Here is a 21,025-nt window from a genome sequence, read left to right as displayed (position 1 = left end):
AGCACGGAGTCCAGCGTCACCAGCCTCGGAGCCACCTCACAAAAGCACAGAGCCAGGTTCCTTCAACTCTGGTTTTATTGAAAAACAGCAGCATTGGGGGCCGTGCAGGCGGGGACACACACCCACTCAGGCCCCCAGCCTGTCTCCTTGGGAACTTGGCTTGTTGCCTGGCCCTGGGGCTGTTTGGCACTTCCCGGGTCTTAGGACACCTCCGCCCCATGTGGGCTCACAGTACAGCTTCAGGAACAACCACAACAGTAGACCTGCACCTGGACCAGGCCCAGCCAGTGTCCTGTCCCAGGGTCTCCAACTCCTCTGCCCTGCCCTCAGCAGAGAGGGAGGTGGCCAGAGAAGCGGGGTCATGAGAAGCTCACCAGCCCACAGGGCTGTGCTACATTCACATGGATCTGGGCCTAGAGGAGTGGGCACAGCAAGGGACGACCACAGGACCCTGCTTCTCACCACAAGCAACCTCCCAGAGCAGGAAGGAGGCTCTTCCCACCGGTGCCCTCTCCACTGCTACACATGTGCACACACATTCACACGCACACGTGTGCACACACTTACAAGGACATGCCCAGGCACACACTCATAGACATGAATGTGCGCACATGCACACACACATGTTCACAGACACACACACAACACGAAGATGTTCACACATACACATGCACACCTGCAGGTGCCCGTGGGGACACACATGCTCATGTGCACATGTACACATGTGCTCACACATGCACACCTGCTCAGAGATACTCCTGAACACACATGCTCCCATATATACAATACACATGTACCCATACACTCCTGTGTGTGCTTGCACACACACACTCATGCACATGCTCACACATACATAAGCGCACATGCACAAAGACAGGAATGCACGTTTACATACACAGGTACACTCCTTTAAAATGGCTAATTATTGCTGTGTTTTTTTTTTTAAATACATCCAACAATGGTATGTCAGGGCTCATCCTCACCCAGGCCAGGGTAGCTCTGTGGACATGTCACCACTGGGAGCAGAGATGGCAGCGTCAAGGAACAGTGCGCTCCAGGGTCTGCTCCACACCTGGCCTCAGCTCATCCCTGACATTTTTGTCCCAGGAGTCACCTGCAAGAACATGGCCCGAGACCAGAACTGACCCCCAGGAGCCACCTCCAACAGACACAGCAAGTCAGCAGGGAGCAGACAGGATCAGCAACAGGGGCCACGGCAGCCAGAGGCAGCGGCTCCCCAGGCACCAACAGGAAGGTGCCCACACAGTCCACTGCCTGGCTGGGCAGCCTCCTTCAGTCCCCAAGAAGTCCCATGCCCTAGCAACGCCCAGAAACCCACATTCCCAGGACTCTGGCCCCAGACACAGCCTTGTGATCCAGTCCCATGGATTTGAGAACTTGGGGCCACTGAGGAGAGGCAGGCAGGGCAGGGGCAGTGTGCCCCCTACAGGCTAGAGACGACCCCTATGGCTCAGAGAGCTTCCTAGGCACCTGGCAGACTGCCCACGAAGCTCACCTCAGGGTGTCCCCAGCCCCATCCCTTCTAAGGCCTGTGGACTCATGTTGCCTTGCCTGAGGAAGGGTACCAGGGGCTGCCCCAGGACCTTATAGCTTCAGACTTGCTGTCCACAAGACCTCCCAGCCAGAACCCTCTCCCAGAGCCAGCTGTCTACCCTCTCAGATCAGGCTGGCCCTATTCCTCAGCTTCTCCAGTCAGAGGTAGTATCACAGCTGCTGCCGTGCCCAGGGTGGTGCAGCAGAAACCCAAACTGGGCATGGGGGGAGGGGGGACAGGAGGGTAGGCCACGATGGCTGCGAAGGCTCCAGCCCTCACACTCAGACCCCCATGTGCTGAGGCACATGTGGGTGAAATGATTGCCTGGTCACCCACCTTAGGGGCTACCTGTCTGCACATGTGTGCCTGGGCAGAGGGAGCTGCTGCACACCATAGGTTTGTCTAATGCTGATGTCCTGGAACATTCTACTTTTACCCTTCACCCTCCCTACTCTAAACCAGTCTTCCAAACACACAACAGAAATTCCAAGTATCCAGACCCTGAGCACAGGGCCTTCCTGTGGGAATGGCCAAAGGCATGTTAGCCTTCCCCAGGCCTTTCCAGGCCAGGAACATGGGTGCCAGCCACCTAAGGTGGGCAAGGCCTAGAGGAGGAGGACAGCAGGCCAGCAAACTCAGGGGAGCCACACTGGACACATGGCAGCCAGGCCCAGGAGGGCCTCCACAGAGGTAGAAGATACATCAGAATCTCTACGAACATATAAAATTCATGTCAGTGCACATTGGCGGAGCAGTCACTGCTCAGGCTGGAGGGATAAGGCAGGTGGGGAGAGGCCCAGCCTCCAGCCTGGAGGGGCAGGAAACCTGCCCACAGCCTTCCAGACCTGCGGAGCTGCAGTGGCCTGATGGGGGGGCTCTGTCCCAGGTGCAGCCTGAGCTTGCCCTCCTCCTGCTGCATCTCTCCCAAGTCCTGGCAGCAACACAGGGCAGCACAGAACAGGCAAGAGCCCATAAAGCGTCCCTGCACCCACTGGGCAGTACAGCCAGGAAGACGTTCCCTCAGCAAGCCTGGGGCCACCAGGTGAGGAGGACACATCCCTCCCCCAGGACCCTCTGGAGTGGGAGAGGGCTGTGAGCTCACCCAACTCACCACCAAGGAGACACTGGCTGCCCCAGTCCCCAGGCTCTGCCCTGGCCTGGGAGAGCCCTAGCACCCCCATCCCGTGCCCTGACCCCAAAGACTGCAGGCTCCCAAGGCACAGGACAGGAGAAGCAGGCGGAGCTGCCCACCAACCACATACTGACTCCACCACGTCCTGCCTCCTGTGCCCCAGGTCTCAGACCAGCCAGCAGCCCCAAACGCCCCCGTAAGACCAGCCCAAGACCAGCCCCAGCAACCAGACCAAACAGAAAGAGGAAAAGGCACGACTGTTTGTTTTCCATTTTGCTAAAACACTTTACGTCTGTCTGTATAATCCAGGTTAACAAAATCTGAGAGCTGCAAGAAAATAGGGGCCGATTTCTGTACAGTCTACAAAACTCCCATCCCCGAGTGGGGACCGGGCGCCACCAGGGAGGAATGTACAGGGGAGATCGGGGTCTGTACAGTGTTCTGCAAATGCCTCAATTGCTAACAGGACAAAAGGCTCCTCGGGATGTCCATCCATCCATTTCTAAGAACATGGCCTTGGGACCTAGCTCTGCAGCCTGCCCCACTGCCACTCCTCCTCCCCCTCCAACCCCATAGAGGTCTGAGTGGGCCTTTATACCCCTCTAGCCACCAGAGCTGGTCCAGGCTGCCACAGAGGCACTTCCAGTAACCACCTTTCTCCCCCATCCCAGGCCAACCCCACTGGGCCAGTCCCCAAATGGAACCTCACCTGGCCCCAGGACCCACCGCTCCTCGTGCAGCGCCCAGCTCCTCCTCCTGAGGCTGAGGGGCTCACCCTGCCCCTCAATCCTGCATGCCAGGGCTGAAGGGGCAGCCTGGACCCTCCTCACCACCAGGAATGGTCTTTAGGGGGAAATCACATTAAATTAGAGTCTCCCTCCAAATTTCAAACCATGGAAGCCTCCATCGACCCGGCCACCCACCCCCATCCAACGGGGCCATAAATAGTGCATGTGCTAGCACCACACGGACGTGTGTCTGAAGGTACAAGCTACCATTTGTCCCAAGAATTAAAGTCATGCAGAGTGCTATTCTGTCTAAGTAACTTATTAGAAAACGGGTTGGTTTCAGGCTGGGAGAAGCTGTGGCTGGGTATTGCCGGCAGCAGCCTGGGCTATAAGATTCACAGGGCAGACCCTGGTGGACAGCTGAGGCAGGAGGGCCTCAGGCAGCTGGGAGAGGCCACCTGATCTAGCAGGCACTGGGGGAGAGGTGTCCCCCCACCAACCCCTGCCACACTGTGCAGTGGGTTGCTACAGGAACCACGCCTGGTGCCCACCAAGTCAGCCAAGCCAGGGAGAGGGGCACATGGATCTACGGGAGCGAGACTGAGATGATGTCAAAGCAAAGCAGGGTGGATGGAGCAGGATGGTGGGGGCAGTCCAGGCCCACCAGAGAGCAGGCAGGGTGGGCAGAGGACAGGCCCCCCTGGAGGCAAGCTCAGACCAGGACAAGGGTGCTCACCAGCTTCGGTCCTGGGGTCCAGTCTGGGCAGGGCAGCAGGGCAGGGGGCTGTGGCATGCGGCATGCTGCGGCCAGGCCACGTCCTCAGCATGCACAGAGCAAAGCAGGGCCGCATTCAGCTCTGCTTCCTATGGGGCAGCGGCCAGCTGGCCCAGCAGACCACACTCCAGGGACTGGAAGCTGAGCCATAGCTTGGTTAGGGGCCAGGAGGCTGCTCCTTGGGGGGCTTTGCTGCAGAGGTTCTGTGCTTGGTGGGCAAGGCCAGGCCTTCCCTGACGGAGGCAGGCTAGGCAGCTGGGTGGACAGTCTAGGTGGTCCATGATGCCACTCTTCAAGGAGTGGCAAGTCACCCTGACAGGCTGGGGAGGACAAGGGGCCATGGCTGCAGATAACCCACCCCACCAAAGTGTCACGGATGAGCAACAGCCCCAAGGCCCCCAGAACCAGCCAGATAACTACGAGACGCTGAGAAAGGAAAACCCAACACAGATGCCAAGGTGAGCGTCTGAAAGCAGGGCCGCACCAGGCGGCGGGCAGCGGGCACAGGTGGACGGGGTGAACGGGGTGGCGGGCGGGTGGGCGGTTGCGGTCACTCCTCGCGCAGCTGCAGGCGGTAGCGGTGGTAGCGGACCTGGAAGAAGAGGCGCTCGGCCAGCGAGAGGGTCATGCCAGGCAGCACGTAGTGGTCACTTGCACCCATGTGTCTGAAGCCCAGCGACTCATAGAGCTTGTGGGCAGCCACCTTGACGGCTGTGGTGCCCAACACCACCGCGGAGTAGTTGTGCAACACTGCAAACTCGAGCACCTTCCGGCCCAGCGCCTTGGCGATGCCCTTGCCACGGAAGCGCGAGTCCACAGACATCCGCAGCAGCTCCACTGTGTTGTCCTCCTCGTGGGCCCGTGCAGCCACAATGCCCACCACGTTGCCATCCAGAACGGCCACCCAGAAGCAGGAGCCTGCAGAGGACAAGATGGTCAGGGATACTCCAAGGAAGACTGGGGAGGACTCAAGGGTGCCAAGCCAGGGAGACTCAGCCCCTGTGGCCCATCTCCCAGCTCTTCTGGACCCAAGGGGCAGTACAGTGCTGGACAAGCAGGTGCAGCTGTCTCCTCCAGATGCCCTTGGTCAGGCCCAGCCGGCCTGCTCTCTGCGGCCTGACCTGATGCTGCAGCCCAGACACACTCAGCTCTTAAGACGGGGCTGCCCTAGCGAGGGTGGCCGTCGGAGGCCCAAGTCCCTCCCCTGGGATCAAGACCTGGGCAGACTCAGCCAAGCAGGCCCCTGCTCCCAGACCTAATGGCCTCAGATGACTGTGGCCAGGCCTCAGGAATAGCTGGCCTGCTCATCTCTGCTCCCAGCCTGCACATCAGCAGCAACCACAGCTACCCCCGTGCCCCTCCCTGAACCCCTCCTGCTGGCGCCCCCTTCCCTCCATGCAGGGCCAGGTGAGGGCTCCACACAGAGAACTGGTGCTATGGGAAAGAGTCAGGAGATTGGCAGGGGCCATGGCCAGGTGGGCAGGGCCAGGATGGGGCAACTCAGCCCACGCCAGCAACAGCAGCAGTTGGCACTGTCTGGAGTGGACTGCCACTGCCCAGCACTGACCCAGCTCCTGCTGGTCAGTGCCCCTCTCCTCAGCCCAGAGACACCCTAGCACCTGGGAGGTATGCAGGCCCCAAAGGGCCAAAGGCCTCTTTCCTCTGGCTCCCAGGACCCAGCCTGCCTCAGGGCCAGCCTGGGGGAAGAGTAGCCCCAAATCTCTCTAGACTGGACTCCCAGCCCCTCCCACCACAGAAGGCCACAGTGGCTTGAACAAGACCCTCCTGTTCACTAAGTGGCCCCAAATCCACGCCATAAATGGAGGCCAAGGCTAAGGCCAGGATCCCTGCCCTGGTCCTCTGTTCCCTGGAGTATCCTTTGCTACAGCATGTCCAGGTGTCCTTTCTCCCTGCCACATGGGTTCCCTCCACCCAGGGCCCCTGCACTCCAGGCCAGCACAGGGTCCAGCAAGGTAGGACAGCCAGGATCTTGCCCCCCACCAAGCAGGTGCCAGCTAGAGTAGCAGAGTCAGGCCACCCTGGTCCAGAGTCAGCTCAAGCCACCCAGGGGGAGGACTCAGCTCTGCTTCTCACAGTCCACTGGAACCCCCACCACTGGCAAGGCCTCAGTCACTCAGCAGTCTCAGGTCAACAGGAACCCCCAGCCCAGGCCCATCTGTGCCTGGCCCTGGCCCACAGATGCTGGGGGTAAGGGCAGCTCTGCCAGAAGGAGGGGCCAAGGGCAGCTGCAGACCACACGACTCACCAGGTGGCTTCATGTAGTACTGTTCGATGTCGGCCATGTCTGTGTGCAGCGCACACTCCAGGTAGGCCAGGATCACCTTGCGGCTGTAGTAATAGCGCAGGGCCAGCAGCCCAGCAGGCACCAGGCACGTCAGCATCAGCGAGCGGGTCACAGCAAAGCAGAGTGCTGCAGGCAAGGGGCACAGTTGAGCTGGCAGGTGCAGGGCAGGCCTGGTCATGGGGTGAGCTACACAAACAAGGGCCCGCAACACCCAGCCCTGCCACCTTGGTAAACCAGCACTTCTAAGGACACACAAGTTAGGGAGATCTCCCCGCAGCAGTGGTCAGTCCGTGCCCCTTACTACTCTTCCCTAGTTTCAAAATTTCTGCCACAAAGATAAACTACCTCTGTAATCTGAGACAAGCCAGAGCAGGCTGCCCTGAATGGCTGGGGGGCAGCCTAGGGCTGGGTCCCCAGGATGCCAGTGCCTACCTCCCCAGCTGCCAAGGGGCTCTGCCCATCCTTCCCCACTGGATCTAGCCTGGTGCAAAACCAAGAGGCTGCCAGGAGCCTACCGGGGAGCAGCCAATAGGGCCTGTAGGCCATCCTACAGCTGGAGAGTGGGGGTGGCAGGGTTCCCTCCTTTGGGGACCTCCAGGCCTACAAGGACAGGGGCAGGAGAGATTTATGCCACTTGCAGCGCAATTCGGGCTGTGGAGGAGTGAGTCTCCTCTGCTGTATGACCTTGGGAGAATCGCCTCAGCTCCTTGTCGGCAGAATGGGAGGGCAACCCTGCCCTGGCGGGGCTTCAAAAATGCGCGGGCCGTCCTCCGAGAGTGGTCCAGGTGCACAGTCCACCCGGCGCCCCGCGGAGATGGCCGCCGTCCCCTCGTACATGAGCACTGGGAGCCGCCGAGGCAGCCTCCCCCGCCCGCCGATTATATATAGTTCCCGCGCCAGGCGCCGGCCGGCCGCAGCACCGCGCTAGCTGCCCCGTCACGCCGCCCGCAACCGCCACCGGGTGCCCGGGAGGCGACCCGCGGGGAGACCTGCAGGGAGGGCGGCGAGGATGCAGGTGGGGGGCTCTGCCCTTGGCGACCGCAGCCCCCGCTCGGCGCGCGCTGGTTCCCGGCCCCGCCGCAGAGTGCGGGCGCGGGCGTGTGCGGGTTCCCTCCCTCCCCGGACGGCGGGGCCGGGGCGCGGACGCAGCTCCGGCCAGGCCCCGCCCGGGCTCCGAGGCGGGGGTCTGCACAGGGGGCCGGGCGGGAGCGGAGGGAGGAGCCTCGGGCGACGGTCCCCAAGGGGCCCGCCGGGCTCGCTCGAGCCCGGGTCGCGAGCGAGACTGCGACATGCAGGAGGCGGCCGGCGACCCCGCGGTCCCCGCCGCCCGCGCCGCGCACTGACCGGCCAGCAGGGCGTAGAGCAGCTGCGTGCGCGGGTGCTGCCGCAGGCCGCGGAAGGCCGTGTTGGGGATGCGCTCCAGGATGCCGTCGTAGAAGATGCGGCGCGCCGCCTCCTGCTCGGCTGCGCGGAACTCGCGGATGCACACGCCGCGCCCCGCCGGCGGCCCCACGCCCTCGGGACCGCCGCGGGGCTGGGGGCCCGGCGCGGGTGGGGGCGCGGCGGCCGGCCCGGGCGCGGCGGGCAGCGGGGGCCACATGGCGCCGGCGGCGGCGAGCAGCGCGTCCTTCTTGGCCCCCGGCAGCGCCTCATGGTCCTCCGCAGCCACGATCTTCGTCTCGCAGACCATGTCGGGAGGCCCACAATGCATGCACCCGGCCAGGCGGGCTGCGGGGGGACGCGGCCGGCGGCGGGCACTGCCCGGGCCCAGGGCAAGGGCGCGGCGCCCTCGGACCCGCGGCGGCGGCGGCGGCGGCGGCGGCTCAGGGGCGCGGGGCGGAGGCGGCGGGCGGCCGGGGCGCGCGCAGGGAGCTGCGCCGCATTTTGGAGAAGTATTTATAATGCAGCGGCGCGGGTGCAGTCGCGGCGCCCGGGGTCCCGCAGGGTCCTAGCGTCCACTGCATTGGCTGCCGAGGGTCACCATGTGATCTCGGGGGTGGGAGCAGACACCGCCTCCGCGCCCGCCCGGTGGCACACTGGGGCGCTGCGCGGCGGGCGGCGGGACACGACGGCGCGGCCGGGAAGACTCGCGTAGGGCCCGGGGCGCGCGGCGGCGGCGGCCTGGGCTGGGGGTTCCGGGCTCGGGGGCGGTCGGGGCCCGGCGAGTGGCGAGCGTGTGACCGGAGCCTCCCGCCCCGCCCCCTGAGCTCCCGCAGCCGCCGCTCGGTGCGGGCCGCGGTGACCGCAGCACCGCGTCCTCCTCCTCCACGGCCGCTGGGCGCAGTCACGGAAGCATCTCCATCCCTTTGTCTGAATGCGGTGACCGGCCGAGATCTCGGGGAGATCTACGGGCCCGGCGCCCCGGAACCTGCGGCCAGGGCGTCACGGGCGGGGGGAGTGGGGGCGCAACCCCAGCTTGCGAGATGCCCACGCCACCTGCAGCCCCGCCGAGCCCGGCGCAGGCAGAACCCAACTCAGACACCCGATTCCCGCAGCGGACGCGGGGGTGCAGAGCCTTCGGGACCCCTCCCGGCCTGGCCCCCGCCCTCCGCGGCCCGCGCATGCGCCCCGTGGCACCGGTGCAGGTGCCGCGGGGGCTCTCCGCTCTAGGCCGCGTTCTCGTGGACCCGGGAGCAGGACCTGCAGACGCAGCAGGCTGGGCTCGGAGACCTGGTGTTCTAGTGGGGGAACGGGTAGTCGCAGGCCCAATGCTCAGCGCTCCCTGAATCCAGCCCTGTGCTGCTCTGCACCCTCCCCTATGTCACCCCTAAGGGCCATCCCAAGCAGAGTTCCCCACTCCCGCGGGTTGAGGATAGGCCTGGGACTTCAGGCCCAAGGATCCTCAGCCTGCGTTGCGCTGTGGAGTTGGGGCCTCTAGCCGAGGTCCTCGTGGGGCCCCACCGTGGGTGGAACGTGGGAGTGGGAGAGGTTAATCGGCTCACTGGCCGGGGCCACCCGTGCAAGGACCCTGGTGTGGGGAGGACAACACCAAGCTGGGAAGGTAACCCCTGCACGTTTCCAAAACCCGAGGACTCTTGTCTGGGCCCGGCTGTGACCTTTCCAGAACAGGGCAAAGGAGTCACCGGAAATCTCTACCGTCTCACTCATCTACCCCTTTAGGGTTCCTGAGCACCTACCAAGGCCCCAGGCCAGCCACTGGGCCCCTCTGAGTGTCCTGGGGTTGGCCAGGTAGACTGCAGGAAGAGTGGGTCAGCCTGCAAGGGGTCAGCACTGTGGAAAGTGGGGGACTGCTGCTCCTGGAAGCATCAGAGGACTGGAGGAAGTGAAGATGGGCATTGGGGGAACAGCTTCTGGTGGGGGCCAAGAAAAGGGAGAGACAAAGCCCTCTCCAGGAGCTGCTGGACAGGGCCCAGCTGAGGCTCCAGACTTGGGTATGAAGGGGCCCTGAGACCTTAGGTGACCTCAGAACAAAGTGGTCCAGTCTCCACCCTTCACCCCTGCACCCTTAGTCTGAGGCTACCCTGTTCTGCTGTCCATGTAGAGGTCCAAGGACAGAGATGAGGCCTGGTGCCCTTGGTGGGTCTCTAGTTTTGTCATCTGCAAAAGGTCCCTCCCTCCAGCTGGCCTGACTGCACCCCCAGCCCCTTCCCCAAGTCCCCTGTAACCATGTGAAGCCACCCCATAGGGCACTGTAATGCACCAGAACCAGCTAAGAGCAGGCGAGTGTTTTCGAAGGAGCAGGCCCCATCCTGGCTGAGCCCCAGTTTCCTCCTCCAAGGCAGTGGGGGAAGCTGGTGCCTGTCCCCATTTCATAGAAGAGAAAACAGAGGCAGAAACCCAGACTCATTGGCTCTGGCAGGGCCCTGCCGCTGTCCACTCCCCTGCCCTGTGCTTCCATAAGAACCCTCTCATCCAAGACTGCAGCCATGCCCACACCTGTGGAGAATTCACCTTCCCAGATCATCTGCAGCCTATTACGGCCTCAGAGCCAAGATAAGATGGGCAGGGGCAAAGAGTCAGAGACCCCAGGACAGACCACACCACTGTCCCTGACCACACGTCAAGTGGGCTCCCTCCACCTGTGCTCCTTTCAAGAGGCTGAGGTCAGGCCTTCGGCACCTTTGACTGAGCCTGTCTTTGGTCAAGGTCACCAGTGACCAGCGTTGCCAGATCTTGTGGTGTGGCCTTGGAGCTTCCCCCTCAGCAGCAGGTAACACCCCAGCCCTCCCTTCTGCCCAGAGCCCTTGCCTCCGTCTGGGATGCACCTCAGGCCTCTTCCTCTGCTCCAGGAGTCATCTCATCTCCCAGGCCTCTCCACTTCTCTCCTCTGTCCACACTTGGCCACCCAGATCTCCGCCAGCCTATCTACTCCAACCTTCCCTCTCTGTACCTGTACCTGTCTGGTGGCCTCCAGAACTCAAGGGTTGCCCCCAGAGCTCAAGGGTTGCCCTTGCCTCCTCCCTCCCCACTCCAAATCCCATTGGCTCTATTTTCAAATACATCTGAGACCCAACAGCTTCTGATCCTGCCTGTGGCCACCTGCCCAGCCCCAGCCCCTCACAGGACCATTCTGTCCTTGCAGAGGTCACTCTCTACAGCAGCCAGAAGCACCCTGTTCAAACATACCTCATCTACTTGCTCAGAGCCCCGCAAGGCTCCAAGTGGCTCTGGGCCCCTGCACCCCCTCCTTCCTCCTAACCACTGACCACCTCCTGCTCCAGCTCCCTGCCACCAGAGCCCCCTGCTGGCAGGACAGGAACATGCCCACAAGCCCCCTGGCCCTGTGCCCCAGCTGTTTGTCACACAGGGCATCTCCCCAGAGAGCACCCTGCAACACCCTCTTAGTCATCCCCGTCTCTTAGTGAGAGGTCAGTTTGTACCGGGGCTAATGGCTGCCCATAAAACAGGACACCGGGTTAAGTCTGAATTTTGTATGAACATGGGAAATACATACACCAGAAGTGACGTCCTCATTCCTGTATTTGAGTTGATAAACCTGGCAACCCAGATGAGACACGCTGCACTCCCAGCCTCCCTTACACTAACTGAAGCCCACCAATGGCAGCACAGCCTTGCCCCCACAGCCTGGCAGGCACCGCCCGACCCAGGAAGGGGTGAAGGCCAGCAGTACCTGCCACGGCCTCAGTACCGTCTCTCCCTGGCCTGCTGTAGGGCTTCCATGGACATCCATGTCTCCTCACCACGGTGTGAGCTCCTCCATGGGGCTGGTTACCTAAGGCCCTAGAGGCTGCAGGTACCCAGGTACCGCCAGGCCCTTCCAGCACAGGTCAGCGGTCTGGAGGCCAGGGCAGGAGCACTGAGGAGGATCCAGGCGTCCATCCTCAGCAGAGGCAGTAAAAACACCTGGGCAGGCCCAGAGGTGGGGCTGGTGGACCACAATCTCCTGCGCATGTGCCACGCTCCTGAGTCAGCGGCACAGGCAGCAGTGCTGTACCCAGGCAGCAGTAGCCAGGGAACTGGAGCCCCAGACGTGCCAGCTACCCCACCTGGGATGAGTGGTGGCTACCTGGGCGTTCCCTACGATGCTCCGGAGTACCCACCACTGCCCAATCTGCCTCCCTCTCCCAGTAGCCCCAGGCTCTGGAGCCTGCCAGCTCAGCCTCAGGGAGTCCCCAACTCTAGCCACCCCACTCCTGGGCAGACAAGCCTTGGGGGGATCTGCCCTGGGGCATCTCCTCTGGGAACTCAGGGAGGTCAGGCCAGTTTCCAATCCTCTGGCCTCTAAAAAAGGCAGGCTGGCCAGGCGGGCAGGACCCAGACAGGTACCAGATGCTTGTGGGTGTGGGTCTGTGAGTGTGGACAGATGTGCTGTCCACCTCTCAGCACTGGTGCTATGGGGACATGAACCAGAAGGGCCCCTCCCACCTGGAACATCTGGGGAAACCCAGGCCCAGAGAAGGGCCCAACCAGGGCTCCTGGGGGTGGCGCAGGGCTTGGGTGGCCAGAGCAGGAGACAGGACACGAGTGTGGGGGCAGGCGTTTATTGAAAGGAATCAGCACTGGCAGAGAGTCTTCAGCGCCCAGCTGGCCAGCAAGCACACAGGGCTCGGCGCTCGGCCTGCAGCAGGAGGGTCTCTGTCTGCAAAGCAAGGAGAAGCCATGTAAGTAGTCCCCATTGACCATCTCCCCTCACTGACTCCTAGATTCTCTGCCCCGGGAACTGCCCGACATCCTGGCTGCTCCTTTGCCTCATCTCCACCCCAGTCCTCTGGAGCCTTCCACTGGGGGCTGCTGGGAGCCACCTCCTATTCTTCTACTAGGAGCTACTCCCTGTCTTCTTCAAAGCTGCCCACTCAGGGCTTCTTTGTCCTGCACCTCCCACTGTAGCCCCCAAAGGTGGGGACAGTTCCTTCCAAGAATCCAGCTCCGGGCTGGGGTGTGGGGCACACTAGGCCTCCAGTGGGCCCTCTGCGCTTGTGCAGGAGAAGGCGCAGGGCTTGTGGGTGGTGGGTCTCCCCTTCTCTCTACTTCCAGGAATTCTTCCTCCTTCCAATTAGTAGTTCCCTTGGTTGAGCCCCAGGACCTGAGGGATCCCTGTTGGTGCCCCAGAGGGCATCCCTGAGAGTCCAGTGCATGCATCATCCCCAAACCACCCAGCCCGACCTGACCTCCCATCCCTCCCACTCCAGCACTCTCTTCCCCGACCTCAGCTTCCCCAGGCCTTCCCCCACCTGGGGATCCTGGATGAGGGCTGGCCTTCCTGGAGGGCCAGTCTGCCTCAGCACGCCTCAGGATGAGGCCGAGACCCGCACCCAGCCCGGCCCCGCACCCAAGCCCCGCGGCTCACCCGCGCGTCCAGGCTGCGCGCCGTCTTCCGCAGGTCCTGCAGGGCGCGCTGCATGAACTCGAACGCGTGGCAGTCCACGCACGGGCGGCCTGGGGGCCCGGGCCGGCGTCACCGCTGCAGGGTTTCCCCCCAGCCGAGGGTCCCACCCGAGCACGAAGGTCCCCTCCCCTCCCACGGGGCGGACCCACTCCCGGGAACAAAGGCGGGGCGGGGCCTCCCGCGCGCCCCGGGGCTCCGCCGCCGCCCGGTGCCACCCTCCACAGCCACCTACTTTGCGCTGGGACGACGCTCCCGGCGGCGGGCTCGGCGCGGGCGCCCAGCAGCGCCAGGCTCAGCAGCAGCAGCAGCAGCGACAGCGGCGACAGCAGGCACCGGCACGCGGGCGGGGGGGCCATGGCCGAGGAGGAGCCCGGGCCGCCCTGCAGCAAGCGCAGGGTCAACGTCTTCCGCAGGTCCCCGCCCCGGCCGCGCCCCCGGCCCCGGCCCCGAGAGCCCGGCCCGCCGCCCCGCCCGCCCCTACCGCGGTTCGTGGACCCCGCGACCAGAAGCGGGCGACTGGGGAAGACGCTCTGTCCGGCGCGCGCGCGCATGCGTCCGACCCGACCCCGCCCGGGCCTCCGCCGCCGTCGTCATGGGAACCCCGGGACCGCGCGGCGCGGGCCCGGCGCACCCTGGCTGCGGGGCTGCCGGGCCGGGTCCCGAGCCCCAGGGTGAGAGCAGGTGGGCGCCGCGGCCCGCGGGGGCCCGACCCAGGGTCCCTGCGCGCGGGCGGGGTGGAGGCACACTCGCGAGTCCCCGGGCCTCCCCCGACCCCGCCGGAGCCGGGAGCCTGGCCACGCCTCCCCGCTGTGCCACCCGGGTGGTCGCTTGGCCTCTCGGTGCCGTCCCCCCTTCAACGCGCAGATTGCGGGACTCAACCTGGCGCTGCTAGCGGCCAGCGTGGCGCCAATGAGTGCGACCTCGGTCGCTGGGCCCGGCGGACAGCAGAGCCCTTCCCCTGGAGGGTGCCCCGACGCGGAGCGGCCACTGCGTCCCCCGCCCTGTCGGCCTCGACCTCCACGGAGTCGCGACCCCTGCTTCCCCTGCGGTCGGATGGCCGGCCAGACGCGGTGTCCTCACCCTGCGCGAGGATGCGGGAGGCCTGGTGCCCCTGGACCTAGCCGTGCTTGGTGGGGACGCCGCACCCGGCTTTCCGGAAACGCAGGCAGGGCCGCGCGGGGCGGGGGAACTCGGTTTCCCGGACGAGGCGTCCGCCAGCAAGCGCGCACTTGTGAGTTCACGCAGGTGACAGGCCAGGGGTGTCCCGAGAGCCTCGTGGCAGAGGCCTTTCTCAACCGGTCGGCCGCACGGTGCCTTGGACTTGTGATCTACCCCTGTCGCCGTGTCCCCAGCCAGGTCCTGGCCTCCCCCAGAAGCAAGGCTCGGGCTAGACCCCAGGTGGTGGTGCCTTGCCAGCAGCGTTGTCGCCTGGTCCAAGCAGGCTGGGTAGTGGGGAGGGGGTCCCCAAAGCTGTCACCCTTCCTGGGCTTGATAGTGCACCCTTCCCACTTTTTCCACTTCGGGGCCTGTTTCCTCCCAGGATCCAGCCAACATGCCAGCTCCAAGCATACGCTGGACACTGGCGTGGTGGTGCACGTCTACCACCCTGGGGCTGCGGGTCCTGGGCACCACACACGCTCCTTGTCCCTGCTGGCCCCTGACCTCCAAGGTCCCAGCGGCCCTCCTGCGCCTTGCTGTGCAATTCCGCAAGCAGGCTTCGGTTTCCTGCCTGCCAGGCCACACAAGCCTTCCTGCGCCCTTGCGGGCAGCGCCTCTCCACACTGTCCATGTTCTTTCTCTCTGGAGCCCACTCTGGTTGCCTCTGTCCTCACCCTGCCCTCACATATTGGCCTGCCTCTGGGCCATCCCTTTACCCCCACCTTTTCATGACTTCTCCCCAAAGCTGGACCCTGGACCTCTTCTCCATCTAGCCCATCCTCTGTGACCTTATTAGGTTGGCTGTGAAGGTCATGCAGTGAGCAGCCAGGGCCTGTGTCCCCACCTCAGGTTCATATCCACTAGTCTCTGGACACCTGCACTGGAGAACAGCTTAGTGGGTGTGCGTCCACCACTGTTGCCCCTCAAGATCATGCAAAGTAGCCTGCCCACAGTCTTCACCCCTCAAAGGGCAGCTGCATCCTTGGGATGCTCCACTAAAACTTGCTATGGTCCTTCAGATGTCCCACCAGCTCCACCATAGAGTCCACCAGGTCTCCTCCCCAGGCCCCTAGCTGCTGGTTCTCCTTGTTGTCTGCTTGTGACCAGCCGCTGGGGTCCAGTTTCCACAGTCAGAGGAACTTTTTATTTTTAATTATGGTAAAATATATGTAACATAAAACTTACCATCTTAACTCTTCCTAAGTGTGGTTTGGTGGTGTTAAGTATGTGCAGTGTGGTGCAGCCATCCTCAATGTCTGTCTCCAGAACTTTCTCATTTTCCCAAACTGCAACTGTCCCCATTTAGGCCACAAGGCCCCCTCCTCCTCTGGGCCCTGGCACCCATCTAGTTCCTGTCTGTGGCCTGACACCTGAGGGCCTTGCATGAGTGCACCAGGTGGGTGTGCCTATGAGCCTTCTGTCATCTACGGGGCATCCAGTGGGGTTCCAGGTCCTTGGTGTCCTGAGCAAAGAATTAAGCAGGGCACACAGGAGTAACAGGCAAAGATGAAAGTCGCACTCAGAAGGGCAGAGTGGGAGGGAGGGATAGATGCAGATCCTCAGGGTGAGGCAGCACTGCCCTGTGGGGACCCATCCAGGGAGTTGAACACAGTTTGGAAGAGGTTCAGTTCACACTCCAGACAGCAAAACATCTCCACTGTTAGCTGGAAAAAGTTGTTAATGTCACTTTCTCCAGGCTTGTCTAGATGTTGGTTGTTCATCTGAAGGTTTATGGGAACCTGGGGTTCTTGACATGGTACTCCATCTCATTCTCAGCAGTTTGAGGTAGATACTGCAGAGCTGTCCATACCCCTTGCTCTGGTGGCCCCCACATCCTGCTCATGTTACTCAATTCATTTTATCTTAGAGAGTCCTTCAGGACACTGGGGTGTCCATTGTGGAGAAGTGTTCCATTGTGGAACACATGGCCAAACTTCCAGCAGAGCATGGCGTTTCTGTAGAGGGGTAGCAGAGTGATCACAGACCAGGTCTAAGCTCCTTTCTCATTGTGGGTGCCCAGGATGATATTTTGGCCTGTTTTCCCTTTACAGCCACTTCCTGTGTATTAATGACCTTACTGTTACTGACCGTCTGAGTCCCCTAGAAGCTCTTGTGCTCTGCCACCCCCAGCAGGACATGCTGACCCTGCTCCAGCTCAGCACCTTGGGCAGCAGGTTGGGCACCTGCTCCATGGAGCTGGGCATCTGATCCATGTTGCCATGTGGAGCTGAGTCAGGGGGCCTTGGCCACCCCAGCTCATTTTAGACATTATATAGAAACCATTACTTTATTGTCTGACCACCTAGGAAAATTTGTGAGTTAATAATTTTAATCTGTTTACTTAATTTAACTTCTTTTTTAAGCCACATGAATTAAAAGGTACTTGGAGCCAATACACTTAAAATTTAATTTATGAGTGCTCATTTATTTATATGTCAATTTTGATACCACATACATAATATATGGACACAAGCATGTATTTAGAAACAATTCAATACACAGGTGTGCACTCATACATAAGTCTGTTTTATAACTCTTTGTAAGTGGAGCTCCATAGATAGGAGGCAATGTAACAGATGTTTATTAAAGCCTCCATTAGATTTAACCCATTAAAAATTAAAATAGAGGGCTGGGGATGTGGCTCAAGCGGTAACTCGCTTGCCTGGCATGCGTGGGGCGCTGGGTTTGATCCTCAGTGTTGAGAGCCACAGCTGATTCGGAATGGCCCCTGGCATTTTGCCAGAAGTAGTGGTTGAGAGGTGACACCAGCAAGCCATTAAGATGATGACTTTTGAGTTCTGGCGGAGTTTCCATTGAGTTCTGGTTGAGCTCTCGCGGGGATTCCTGAAGAGTTCGAGTTGGTTGGTGGAGTTCCAGTGGAGGGAGTTCCGGTTGGGGAGTTCCAGTTGGTGTGTGATCCCTGAAAGGACCACATGGGTGGCATTCAGGGGAGTTCGGAAATAAAGTTTGTTCCTGCTTGAGTGGCTCATGATTTGTGCCCAGCCAGACTGCGGCACCTCAGCACTACCTAAAAATAAAATAAAGATGTTGTGTCCACTAAGAAACTAAAAAATAAATATTAAAAAATTCTCTTTTAAAAAAAAATTAAAATAGAGCCTGTCAGACTTTTACATTATGACTTAAATATATGGTAGGTCTGTACAGTGAAACTGTTGGGTGTAAAGTCTGAGGTAGATACTGCAGAGCTGTCCATACCCCTTGGTATGGACACTGAAATCAAAGGTTCAGAGGTGCTGGGATTGTGGCTCAGAGGTAGAGCGCTTGCCTAGCATGGGTGGGACCTGGGTTCGATCCTCAGTACCACATAAAAATAAAGGCATTGTAGTGTGTCCATCAACACCTAAAAAATAAATATTAAAAAAAAGGTTCAGGTAGCCAGCTATATGTCCTTGATGACTACCAGACTTATTCCCAACATCATCATGTCTATGTCCTCCTTAGGAATTTTTTTAAAAATATTTTAGTTGTAGTTGGACACAATACCGCTATCTTATTTTTATGTGATGGTGAGGATCGAACCCAGGACTTTGCTCATGCTAGATGAGCACTCAACTGCTGAGCCACAACTCCAGCCCCTCTCCTTAGGATTTTGTAAGAAGAAATTTTCTAATATATTTGAGAGTCAACTGTTGAAAAACTGGTCTCTAAACAAAGAGTGTAAAAATCTCTACAGTTAGATAAGACTGATCACAAAAATACATTAATTTAGGTGTCTGCCACGCGACCAGCGCTGGCTTCATGAAAGAAGGTTTGATTCATGAGTAAATGCTAGGGAGTTTTAAATTAAAGAGACATGACTCTTGTTACCTTTAATACCACTCCGGGACAGCTTCTCCTAGCTCCCGCCTCCAGCCACCTAATGCAGTGGCGAGGTTTATAGAAGAGGCTAGCAAGAGAGGAAGAACACGCCATGGAGTGGGCTTTTATTGGGGAACAAAAAATTCAAGGGAAAATCCCATCCAATGAAGGTTAAGGGGGGGCAGCATCCCAAGGTCAGGGGCGACGACTGGGTCTTCAGGGCAGTGGCCAGGCACACCTCTACACGGACAAGCCCTCAGACCTGGAAAAGGGTGGGGAAAGCTCTAACACAGCTGTGTCTAAGGACCTCTCACCCAGCCAAAGAGGTAACTCAAATCATGTGCGAGGATGGCCTCCCACATATTCCCCCTTTTTTCTTTTAAAAAGCAAGCAATGATTTACTCTTTCGAGCCTCTGCACTCTCGCTCTGAAGACTCGCCATCCTATAATTACAACACACACAAAAAATTAACAGCAAAGAGAACAATCCAATAATGTACCAGGCCAAGTGTTTAAGAATATTTCCAGGGTTAAATCCATTTAATTTCTTCAATATTTGATTAGTCAAAGAAGAAGGATCCAAAAAATCAGCTCTATTATTTTGAATATCTTGGATATGATGATGGAGTGCCAAAAGATCCAAGCTATTATTATTTTGTCAAATACCCAACAAATGGTTCTTAACCTTCTCCCAATCCCAGAGAGAAGCATTGTACTTGGCAACTATAACACACACATATTTATAACTTGCATGGCATTTAAGCCTTTCTTTAAACTTTAAAGCTGAAAGTTATTTACCTATATTTATAACAGTCACCTCTAAGGCGTTTAACTTAGTCTCAATCCCTTCATCAGTATTTACTTGATTGCACAGAGCCTTGGAAGTATTTTGGGCTAAATTATTAAGAATTTTTAAGGGGCTAAGCTGTGGCTCAGCTGTAGAGCACTCGCCTAGCACATGCAAGGCCCTGGGTTTGATCCTCAGCACCACATAAAAAAATAAATAAAATAAAATAAAGGTATTGGTCCAACTACAACTAAAAAATAAATATTTTTTAAAAATTAAAAATAAATAAATTTTGCATGTTGAATATCTTGAGACAAAGTTATTGAGGCTGTGACAGTGGGTGCAATGAAAGAAACTAAGGCCATAACTCCCACAATTACAATTCCAATGGCACGTCTAGGTATCACTAGCTGGGTATGAATTTGCTGTAAGACTTGGAAACCAGCATCAGCGTACCATGACTCTGAAATATTAGCAGGCAATAAAACAAAAGAGGGCTGATGAAGTATCAGCACTCCTTTTCCTCTATTATATCTAGTAATACAATTGGTTAGGTTACATCTGTTACATGTTACAACATATCAGTCATCTATCCATTTAACTTTTACATTTCCAATAATCAAAACGTAAGGAGATTGGACACAGGCTCGTAAGCCATAGCAAGATCCCTCCTTACAGCTCTTGCCAACAAATTTTGGTAAAGGTTTGTCTGTAAAATGTAAGAATTCTGAGGCATGAATTAAGCGCCAAACATCTTTTTGAATACCTCCCTCACTGTAAGTCAAAATATTACTAACAAATCCTACAGGTATCATAGCAGAATTTTTTAATAATTGTCTTTATAAATTTTTGGAGACCAGTCTAAAATATACCCACTATACAGGAAAAATATTTACACAATCTATCATCTAGGAAAGGTGCCAATCTCAATTGTAGAACTATTTGGACAGTGGGGTATCCGTGGAGGTTTTGCAGAAATGACTGGTTTGTTATGGGAAAGTCCCATTTTAATCCCTGATCTAGTATAAGGTTTTAAGTCTCCATAAATAGTATAATTAGTCAGTCTAGGTCTCCCAACCGCTGTCTTTTCCTCAAATGATACTAAGACAGCCAGCATGTTTATCGTGAGACCAACACAAAGGTAATTGGGCACTGTAGCCAGAATAATTAAATCTAGTCACATGACTGGAAGTAATATGAGTATCTGTAAATCCTCCCATCATGAATGAGTCATTAGTAAACACTGGAATAGATTCTCCAGTCCACACAGCTGGATGTACCAGGGGTGGATCTGGGAAATATGTCCAGTAAGTGTCTGCTCGACTCTCTTTTACCTGACAGCCCTCCAGGACAATCACTGTAGCTACCATCATCAATGGGGTCTTATTCCTTCCTAGGAGTCAAATTATTCGCGAAGCGTGTGTTGTCAGCTTCTTCACGTCTTCCCATGAGATCAGCTTTTCAGCTGGGTCATGTTGGTTCCTCTTCACCCTTCTTCAATATCTCTTCCTTTTGAGTGGAGGCTTCTCTGGGTCGATTTTCAGTTGCTTGAATCTGGGTTCTATCTCTTCCATGTCTGATTGCGGGTTCAGGCACCCAGGTAGGACGGAAAGCACCTTCTGGAAAAATACAAGCATGACTTCTGCCCCACATAATCACGGGATCTGGGCCTTTCCATTGACCAGTCTGTAAGTCTTTCCACAAAACTCTACCTAAAGGGCCTGTTGCTGAGGAAGACATATGTCTCTCAGCTGCAGTGTGACCTTCTGCGTGACAATTTTAAAAATTTAAAACAAGGGCTGGGGATGTGGCTCAAGCGGTAGCGCGCTCGCCTGGCATGCGTGCGGCCCGGGTTCGATCCTCAGCACCACATACCAACAAAGATGTTGTGTCCGCCGAGAACTAAAAAATAAATATTAAAAATTCTCTCTCTCTCTCTCTCTTTCTCTCTCTCTCTC

At 58.3% G+C, this 21,025-nt stretch overlaps 2 protein-coding genes across 2 annotated transcripts; both read right to left on the bottom strand.

Moving 5' to 3' along the window:
• Nucleotides 1-57: 57 nt before the first annotated feature.
• Nat8l (N-acetyltransferase 8 like) lies at nucleotides 58-8,316 on the bottom strand. The gene is made up of 3 exons (XM_078020881.1): nucleotides 7,840-8,316; nucleotides 6,457-6,621; nucleotides 58-5,108 (listed from the first exon to the last, which is right to left on the bottom strand). Exons 1-3 carry the CDS (start codon nucleotides 8,204-8,206, stop codon nucleotides 4,741-4,743), a joined length of 900 nt encoding a protein of 299 aa, XP_077877007.1. The 5' UTR covers nucleotides 8,207-8,316; the 3' UTR covers nucleotides 58-4,740.
• Nucleotides 8,317-12,444: 4,128 nt separating this feature from the next.
• Nucleotides 12,445-13,674, bottom strand: Nicol1 (NELL2 interacting cell ontogeny regulator 1). Its single transcript, XM_078020882.1, has 3 exons — nucleotides 13,536-13,674; nucleotides 13,265-13,353; nucleotides 12,445-12,556 (listed from the first exon to the last, which is right to left on the bottom strand). The coding sequence occupies exons 1-3, from the start codon at nucleotides 13,657-13,659 to the stop codon at nucleotides 12,491-12,493; spliced, it is 279 nt and encodes a 92-aa protein (XP_077877008.1). The 5' UTR covers nucleotides 13,660-13,674; the 3' UTR covers nucleotides 12,445-12,490.
• Nucleotides 13,675-21,025: the final 7,351 nt, after the last annotated feature.

The sequence above is a fragment of the Ictidomys tridecemlineatus genome, chromosome 9 (assembly GCF_052094955.1).
Source record: "Ictidomys tridecemlineatus isolate mIctTri1 chromosome 9, mIctTri1.hap1, whole genome shotgun sequence".
In the NCBI taxonomy this organism is placed as follows: Eukaryota; Metazoa; Chordata; class Mammalia; order Rodentia; family Sciuridae; genus Ictidomys; species Ictidomys tridecemlineatus.
The sequence above is the reverse complement of the archived record's forward strand: the minus strand, read 5'-3'. Positions and strand labels throughout refer to the sequence as shown.